Source organism: Carassius auratus, unplaced genomic scaffold, assembly GCF_003368295.1.
Source record: "Carassius auratus strain Wakin unplaced genomic scaffold, ASM336829v1 scaf_tig00217159, whole genome shotgun sequence".
NCBI lineage: Eukaryota > Metazoa > Chordata > Actinopteri > Cypriniformes > Cyprinidae > Carassius > Carassius auratus.
In genome coordinates, this window is record NW_020528923.1 from 1 (window position 1) to 9,791 (window position 9,791).

At 37.1% G+C, this 9,791-nt stretch overlaps 1 protein-coding gene and 1 pseudogene across 7 annotated transcripts; both read left to right on the forward strand.

Annotated features, from left to right (window-relative positions):
• Nucleotides 1–56: 56 nt before the first annotated feature.
• On the forward strand, nt 57–4,333 carry LOC113100077 (uncharacterized; annotated as a pseudogene).
• An 85-nt stretch (nt 4,334–4,418) lies between these two features.
• LOC113100076 (uncharacterized) lies at nt 4,419–8,793 on the forward strand. Of its 7 annotated transcripts, XM_026264944.1 has the most exons (18): nt 4,419–4,549; nt 4,749–5,118; nt 5,260–5,386; nt 5,667–5,702; nt 5,794–5,889; nt 5,965–6,062; nt 6,138–6,183; nt 6,268–6,362; nt 6,438–6,483; nt 6,556–6,651; nt 6,900–6,945; nt 7,035–7,132; nt 7,497–7,542; nt 7,627–7,721; nt 8,103–8,148; nt 8,233–8,327; nt 8,521–8,616; nt 8,692–8,788. In XM_026264944.1, the coding sequence occupies exons 10-18, from the start codon at nt 6,597–6,599 to the stop codon at nt 8,736–8,738; spliced, it is 624 nt and encodes a 207-aa protein (XP_026120729.1). In that variant the 5' UTR covers nt 4,419–4,549; nt 4,749–5,118; nt 5,260–5,386; nt 5,667–5,702; nt 5,794–5,889; nt 5,965–6,062; nt 6,138–6,183; nt 6,268–6,362; nt 6,438–6,483; nt 6,556–6,596; the 3' UTR covers nt 8,739–8,788. The 7 variants fall into 7 exon arrangements, with proteins under 7 accessions (XP_026120729.1, XP_026120732.1, XP_026120731.1 ...); XM_026264947.1 differs by lacking the exons at nt 6,438–6,483; nt 6,556–6,651 and adding an exon at nt 6,727–6,824 and having other exon boundaries at nt 8,692–8,793; XM_026264946.1 differs by lacking the exons at nt 6,138–6,183; nt 6,268–6,362.
• Nucleotides 8,794–9,791: the final 998 nt, after the last annotated feature.

The window sequence follows — 9,791 nt, forward strand, 5'->3', positions numbered from 1 at the left end:
GTATGTACACACTGATCGTGTTAGAAATGCTCTGAAATATTTAATCAGCTTCAATAAGTGGTTCAGTGATGTGGAAGATTAATCAGCAGTGGATTCAACTCTTTGAACAAAACCCAAAGAAAATGTTGTAGATGAAATGGAGGCAACAAGATGTAGTTGAAAAGATTGACGAAAATGATCTTGATGAACAGCAAGAGGAAGACCTTACCTACATCAAAGAGCAAAGTGGTCTTTTGTCAGATACGTCATTGCAACCTGTGGACATCGGTTCAGAAGTAATTGATCAGCATTTCCAGGATGTATTAAATCTGGCACCTGCTGAAGGTAACAGTCCTGTTAGTTTGTTATCCGATAGGTCTAACGAAGCAAAATGTTTCCCTGTTCTGTATCCAACTGGTGGTCCAACATTTCATGATAAGAGGGAGGTAAAAATAACACTGTCGAGATACTTGAATGCAAGAATACTCAATGCAGATGGACGTTTTGCACGAAGCACAGACTTCATTTTCCTATGCACAGTATCTGTCTGAGATTGATCAAGTTGTATCCAATGTTTCAATTGCTTTACGCAAAGGATCTGAGAAGAGTTTATTGACTGAAGTGACATCAGATGTGCTAACAAACCCAGACTCGTTATCTAAATCTTGAATTTTGATGAAGGATACAAGTTTTTGAGACAATCCGTGGAACGCCTCCATATTGGCAGTCTACTCAAAAGGACCTTTTTGCACTTGTAAGACAGCTAGGTATTCCAACTTTCTTTGCATCCTTTAGTTCTGGCGGATCTCAGATGGCCAGAAATGATTAGTACTATAATCAAACTAGAAGGGAAAAATCTGAAAGCAGATGAACTTGACTGGTCTGAAAAATGTGGATGATTAGACGAAACCCAGTGACTGCTGCAAGAATGTTTGATCATAGATGGCATTGTTTTCTGAGAGATGTAATCATGTCTTCAGCTCAACCGATCGGCAAGATAGTAGATTACTTTTATCGTGTAGAGTTTCAACAGCGTGGATCTCCTCATGTTCACTGTCTGTTTTGGGTTGAAAATGCCCCAACGTTAAATGAAGACAATGAAGAAAACGATGGTTTGGTTGCTAGTTTCATTGATCGGTACATCACTTGTGAGACCCCAAGTGAGGATGAAACTGATCTGTTTGAGATTGTCAACGGTGTTCAGAAGCACAGTGTCAAACATTCAAAGACATGTCGTAAGAAAAAGACAGTTTGCAGATTTAATTTTCCACGACCCCCATCAAGCCGTACCTTATTACAAGAGGTGGTAGTCGAGACGATTTGAAAAGCGGTGATGGAAAAGATACTGCACGTACAGTTTTAGAAAAAGTGAAAAAGGCTTTAACCGCTTCTGATATGGATTATGACTCTACTGATGCATTTTTTGAGTCCATTGGTATTAACCAAGCTCTCTTTGAGAAAGTGTATGCGCAGTGTTCCAAAAAGAAATCCGTTGTCCTTAAAAGAAGTCCGAAAGACGTCTGGGTGAACCAGTATAATAAACATTTACTGCGTGCCTGGCAAGGCAACATGGATATCCAGTACGTCACTGATGCTTACTCCGTAGTGGTTTACATTATCAGTTACATCACAAAAGCAGAACAAGAAATGGGATTGTTGCTGCAACGTGCGCAAAACGAAGCCATGAATGGAAACCTTGAAGCGAGATCATCACTGAAGATGCTTGGTAGTGTATATCTTCACAACAGAGAAGTTTCTGCTCAAGAGGCTGTGTATCGTCTGACCGGTATGCACTTGAAGGAATGTTCTCGTAAAGTCCAGTTTATTCCAATTGGATTGAATCCTGTAAAGATGAGTTTGCCTCTTCGTGTCATCAAAAACAAAGTTGATCAGTCTGGTGAAGAAGCTAGCTTTTGGATGACTAGTCTGGTTGACCGATACAAGAATAGGCCAAACACGGAAGAGTTTGAGACCCAATGTCTTGCAAGTTTTTGCTCTGAAAACAGGATCTTGTCAAAATCGGAGGTTTCTTCACAAAAAAAGTCTTCTGAAGACAAGGTGATCAAGCTTAACAACGACTGTGGTTATATGATGAAGAGAACTCGAACTGACCCTGCTGTTGTTCGATATCCGAGATTTTCTCCCAAAAAAGATCCAGAAAAGTACTTTCATTCATTGTTGCAACTTTTCTTGCCGCATTATGAAGATTGTCAGCTCAAGCCTGAGAGTTTTAGCACTTATGAGGAATTCTACAACAGTGGTGCTGTGAAATGTGGGAGAAATGTGACTCAAGTCAAATGTATTGTTGATGCTAATCGAGCACTCTTTGAAAAGGAAAGTGACAAAATTGATCGAGCTCAACAGCTTTTGGAGCAAGGTGTTGATTTGGAAGATGCTTGGGCTGCGTTATGTCCTGAAACTGAAAAGGAACGTCACGAATGTTTAGAACTAAGGAAGAGTAATACAATTCCTGATGAAGATGATTCTGAGTGTTCTATTCCAGATCTTGTAACGAACCCTCGAACTCCATACGGTATTGAAACCAATCAGGCTGGAATTTCTAGAGAAGAAGCATTATGTTTACTGCGATCATTAAATGCACAACAATGTGCAATCTTTTACAAAGTACGGAAATGGTGTTTAGAGAAACTTCTTGGTGAAAACCCTGAACCATTTCACTTGTTTGTCACTGGTGGAGCAGGCACAGGCAAGAGTCATTTAATCAAAGCGATCTACTATGAATCCTCCAGACTTTTATCTCAGCTGTCCGAAAACCCTGATGATAGAAGTGTGATTTTAACTGCGTCAACCGGAGTGGCCAGTTTTCAAATTGGTGCTTCTACAATCCATAATACCTTTTCCATAGGTGCCAATGTTAAACTGCCATATCAGCCCCTAAGTGATGACAAAATCAATTCACTGCGTGCAAAACTGGGAGGTTTGCAGATTCTGATCATTGATGAGGTGTCTATGGTTGACCATCACCTTTTGTCTTATGTTCATGGTAGATTGAGACAAATTAAGCAAACTGGTGACTACTCAATTTTTGGAAGAGTCAGTTTGGTCTGTGTTGGTGATTTTTATCAGCTACCGCCAGTCAAGGGAATTCCCCTGTACGTTGATCCAAAAGGAGTGAATCTTTGGGATACCAACTTTGAAATTGCTGAACTAACACAAGTTGTCAGGCAACAAGATGCATCTTTTGCTGAAATGTTAAATCGTCTGAGAGTTCATAAAAAGAACGAAACTCTAAGCCCAAATGACATCAACATGTTGAAGCAACGTGAAACTGGTGAAGAATGCGATGCTATTCATATATTCCCTACAAATGCTCAGGTTGATGAGTACAATATACAGAAACTTAATGAGCGTTGTCCTGAGGCAATCACTATTCACGCTAGAGACTTTGCTAGAAATCCAGAAACTGGAAGAATAGAAAGGAAAGTTGGATTTCATGCAAAAGTTTTCAACTCATGTTTGGACAAATGTGTTTCCTTGGGTGTTGGTGCCAGAGTAATGCTTAGGAAAAATGTTGATGTTTCTGATGGACTTGTCAATGGAGCCTGTGGCACAGTTGTCCACATAAGCAGAAAACAAAGACGTGATGATGATGAAGATGATGACTTCCCATCAGCTATCCATGTTGAATTTGATGATCCAAATGTTGGTAAAGTTCAGAGATCGAAGCTGCGACAGAAATATTCTCCAAATTCAACTGTTATTGAAGTGGAAGAAGATCAAGTCTCAAACGATGGTGGTTTAAGACGTCAGTTTCCACTTAAATTGGCATGGGCATGCACCGTTCATAAAGTGCAAGGACTCACAGTAGATCAAGCGGTCGTCTCACTTGACAAGGTATTTTCTCCGGGACAAGCATATGTTGCACTGAGTCGTGTGAGAACCCTCGATGGACTAATAATTAATAACTTCAAAGACTCTGTCATATATTGTAATGAGAAAATTGACTCCGCTATGAAAAACATGCCCCGACTTGCTTTAGAAAATTACAGTTTTGTAAAGACACCTGGTGTGTTTACAATTGCTCTTCATAATGTACAAAGTCTTCGAGCTCATGTTCAAGATCTTCAAGTTCACAGACAGATAATGAATGCAGATTGCATCGGTTTAACTGAAACGTGGCTAAAAGTTGAAGACCAAGTACAGATTCCAGGATTTGTTTTTAAGAGCAATCCAAGAGCTAAATGTTATGACAACAGTACTCCACTTTTCACTGATTTAAAACAACAAAGAGGAGGTGGAGTTGGACTATTCTGTTGTGAAAGCATTCATTTTAATGTCAGGGTTCCAGAACCTTGTAACTTGGAATGTCTATACTTTGCAGTTCCACATCTAAGTTTGAATGCTGCTTTGCTGTACAGACCTAATTCATATCCACTTAATCTGTTTCGACAAAATATGTTGCATGTTATTGATGAGCTGGAGAAACAGTCAGGAAAGAAAGTGATTATGGGAGACTTCAATGAGGACATCTTGACATCATCTACAATTGGTACACTAATGGAACTACATGGATACAGTCAACATGTGCAACACCCTACCACTGAAAAAGGTACACTGATAGACCATGTCTATGTTAAAGATGCAGATAATGTCTCTGTTGAAATTGTGCAAACGTATTACAGTTACCACCAAGCAGTCCTTATTTCACTGAGGTAAAAATTAATGTGTGTGATTATGTAATGAAATCTGTATAACCTGCATTATTTGTTTCTTGTCTGTGCTCTTACTTGTTCAATGTTCATCCTGAGCTTCCAACTGGCATACAACTGCAGGGCAAGTGTACAACTGGAGACGGTATGTTCTAAGTCTATCTATATCTAAATGAATAACTCTTATAATGATCCATCAGTTGAATATGTACAGCTGTTCCATGTTATGATTGAAGTATTATCTGAAGGTAATCCATTTTATCAATGCAACACTCTGAAATGAGAATTGTATCACTGTATTGTCTGTTCTGTTTTTGTGTCCATACGATATGAGTGCTATCCTGAGATTCCAACATGGTCAGAGTCCAGTTAATCCAGCCTGTAATTCAAACAAGTGATCATCATTTTCAACGCAACATCTCCCATAATTGCTCTTCTTTCTTGAGCTAGTAAGCTTCACCCAGCCAAGGTAACTGTAGTATTTACTTTGTATTCATCTTAATGCTTTATTATTATTATTATTATTATTATTATTATTTTAATTCTGCTTAAATTCTCAGTTTTGAGAGATTTATTTTTAACTGACATTTAATCCATAATCTAATTTCAGTCATTCTAAGCCATCCAAATCATAATGGATGCTTGCAAACATTATAGGAAGCATCCACAAAGACTGCCTGCATCCATCCATTTGTCTCCTAATATCACATTTAAGTCAATAGAACAACACAAAATTGGTAAGTAGACTCAGTTGTGCATGATTACACAAGCAGAATAAAGGCATGGTTAAATCAATCAACTATATGCAAGCACATCTGCAAGTCATCTTTTTAGACGTATGAAATGCACAAGTCAGAATTTCTCCCATACAAGAGATTCTGTACTCCATCCAACACATAATTATGTACCTCAATAACTTTCTTACTGAAGAAAACAACTGATGAAAATGTAAATGTAGTAGTGTCAGAATAAAACAGTGTTCAGGCACCGTTTCACCTAATAGCAATATATTTTCAGGTTTGTGCATCAACTAACTACTAACTACTGTCAAAGGTAAGTGCGCAGATGTCTACATATTTCACTAAATGTATCAGATGTGCAAACACTTTATCAATCAGTTAATGTTCCATGACTGTATCTTCAGATTTCTGCAATGTTACACTTCAAACTTCCGCCTTATCCATTATGATTCTCTGCTCCACGAACTGTTTTTATGAAGAGGCACACAACCAATCAAAAGGTAAATTAATATATCTGCAATACTCAAATTGACTCATTTCTTAAAGCAGTCTTTCACCTGTTGATACATTTTCAGGTTTGTGCAATACATTACACTTCAAACTTCCGTCTTATCCGCTATGATTCTCCACCCCATGAACTGTTTTTATGAAGAGGCACACAACCAATCAAAAGGTAAATTCATATATCTGCAATACCCAAATTGAATCTTTTCTTAAAGCAGTCTTTCTCCCGTTGATACATTTTCAGGTTTGTGCATGAAAACCCAATATCTCCTGTCCACTACTCCCAAAAGGTGAGTGTACAGATTGCTAAATGGTTTTTGTTGTGCAAACAATTTAATTATCAAGAAGTTAATCTTCCATGAATGCATTTTCAGATTTCTGCAATTTACTACACATCAAACTTCCTTCTCCAATATGACTCTCCACCCCATGAACTGTTTTTATGAAGAGGCACACAACTAATCAAAAGGTAAATTCATATATCTGCAATAGTCCAATTGATACATTTCTTAAAGCAGTCTTTCACCTGTTGATACATTTTCAGGTTTGTGCATGAAAACCCAATATCTACGGTCCACTACTCCAAAAAGGTGAGTGTGCAACTAACACAGACATCTGAACAATGTTTCAGTTGTGTTAATGTTCCATGACACTATTTTCAGATTTCTGCAATGTTACACTTCAAACTTCCGCCTTATCCATTATGATTCTCGGCTCCACAAACTGTTTTCATGAAGAGGCACACAACCAATCAAAAGGTAAATTAATACATCTGCAATACTCAAATTGACTCATTTCTTAAAGCAGTCTTTCACCTGTTGATACATTTTCAGGTTTGTGCAATACGTTACACTTCAAACTTCGGTCTTATCCGCTATGATTCTCCACCCCATGAACTGTTTTTATGAAGAGGCACACAACCAATCAAAAGGTAAATTCATATATCTGCAATACTCGAATTGAATCTTTTCTTAAAGCAGTCTTTCACCTGTTGATACATTTTCAGGTTTGTGCATGAAAACCCAATATCTACGGTCCACTACTCCAAAAAGGTGAGTGTGCAACTAATATAGACATCTGTACAATGTTTCAGTTGTGTAAACACTATCAATCAGTTAATGTTCCATGACTGTATTTTCAGATTTCTGCAATATGTTAAACTTCAAACTTCCGCCTTATCCATTATGATTCTCCGCTCCATGAACTGTTTTTATGAAGAGGCACACAACCAATCAAAAGGTAAATTCATATATCTGCAATAGTCCAATTGATTCATTTCTTAAAGCAGTCTTTCACCTGTTGATACATTTTCAGGTTTGTGCATGAAAACCCAATATCTACGGTCCACTACTCCAAAAAGGTGAGTGTGCAACTAACATAGACATCTGTACAATGTTTTAGTTGTGTTAATGTTCCATGACTGTATTTTCAGATTTCTGCAATGTTACACTTCAAACTTCCGCCTTATCCATTATGATTCTCCGCTCCATGAACTGTTTTTATGAAGAGGCACACAACCAATCAAAAGGTAAATTCATATATCTGCAATAGTCCAATTGATTCATTTCTTAAAGCAGTCTTTCACCTGTTGATAAATTTTCAGGTTTGTGCATCAAAACCCAATATCTCCTGTCCACTACTCCCAAAAGGTGAGTGTACAGATTGCTAAATGGTTTTTGTTGTGCAAACACTTTAATTATCAAGAAGTTAATTTTCCATGAATGCATTTTCAGATTTCTGCAATTTACTACACATCAAACTTCCTTCTCCAATATGACTCTCCACCCCATGAACTGTTTTTATGAAGAGGCACACAACCAATCAAAAGGTAAATTCATATATCTGCAATAGTCCAATTGATTCATTTCTTAAAGCAGTCTTTCACCTGTTGATACATTTTCAGGTTTGTGCATGAAAACCCAATATCTACGGTCCACTTCTCCAAAAAGGTGAGTGTGCAACTAATATAGACATCTGTACAATGTTTCAGTTGTGTAAACACTATCAATCAGTTAATGTTCCATGACTGTATTTTCAGATTTCTGCAATGTTACACTTCAAACTTCCGCCTTATCCATTAAGATTCTCCGCTCCATGAACTGTTTTTATGAAGAGGCACACAACCAATCAAAAGGTAAATGAATATATCTGCAATACTCAAATTGACTCATTTCTTAAAGCAGTCTTTCACCTGTTGATAAATTTTCAGGTTTGTGCATCAAAACCCAATATCTCCTGTCCACTACTCCCAAAAGGTGAGTGTACAGATTGCTAAATGGTTTTTGTTGTGCAAACACTTTAATTATCAAGAAGTTAATTTTCCATGAATGCATTTTCAGATTTCTGCAATTTACTACACGTCAAACTTCCTTCTCCGCTATGACTCTCCACCCCATGAACTGTTTTTATGAAGAGGCACACAACCAATCAAAAGGTAAATTAATATATCTGCAATACTCAAATTGACTAATTTCTTAAAGCAGTCTTTCACCTGTTGATAAATTTTCAGGTTTGTGCATGAAAACCCAATATCTACAGTCCACTACTCCAAAAAGGTGAGTGTGCAACTAACATAGACATCTGTACAATGTTTCAGTTGTGTTAATGTTCCATGACTGTATTTTCAGATTTCTGCAATGTTACACTTCAAACTTCCACCTTATCCATTATGATTCTCCGCTCCACTAACTGTTTTTATGAAGAGGCACACAACCAATCAAAAGGTAAATTAATATATCTGCAATACTCAAATTGACTCATTTCTTAAAGCAGTCTTTCACCTGTTGATACATTTTCAGGTTTGTGCAATGCGTTACACTTCAAACTTGCACCTTATCCATTATGATTCTCCACTCCATGAACTGTTTTTATGAAGAGGCACACAACCAGAAGTTGATACTAATTTGACTTAACTTTTCTGCTTCCCTTTCTTACAGTGAATACAAAATCATTGTTCAAGTATCTTCAGAAAATGTCCCGGCAAAACTCTAAACCGATGCAGGCAGTCAATAGTCAAAGATATCACAAATGCATAACCACAAAAGTAACACAATTCTATATGAAATGTTGGATGGATGGCTTGTATTATATTTGGCCTATGTACAGCAAACTTAGATGCCAGCCAAAGGAGGATGGCTTGCCCCTGCTGAGTCTGGTTCCTCCCAAGGTTTCTCCCTATACCTCTCTGCTGATGATCCTCTTCACTAATTTAGGGAGTTTTTCCTTGCCACTGTTGCCTTCTGGCTTGCTCACTGGGGTTTTAAGGCACAATATTTTCAATGTAAATTGTTTGTAAAGAACAATAAATACATGATGAATTAGAATATACTTTTGTCCTTGCTTTCATAAACTTTAATGTAGTCTTTCAATGTCCTTTTTTTTGTTTACTGATCTACATTTAATTTTATGTAGAATTTGTTTAATATATATTATTTGACATCTCCGAGCACAATTCATATCACACGGTGTTACATAGAGAACACATGATAATGGATAAAATGATATAGTAGTCATTTTCTTTGCATTCAGGTTATTTCATTTGTACTATGAAATCTGGAATTGAAAGAAACTGGAATTGGAGAAAATAGTTAAAGTGATTATATTTAGTGTACACAACACAAGTATTCATGCTGTAAGGCTTAATTGATGATCCCATTTAAGTGTCTTGAGTGTCTTTTTTTTTCTTTTTTCTTTTTTTTGATTCTCAATGAAACCAACAAACATAAAATGCTTTCTTATGGTATAAAATGGCAGGAGTTGACCCACTAAGTGCACATTATTTTTGTTCATAACTGTCAATTTAACAAGTATAAAACTTAGTGGAAATGTTGCAAAGATGTCCCCGTATTGTTGATCAGATGTTCTATTATTATGTCACCCCACAGAAGAATTGAAACCC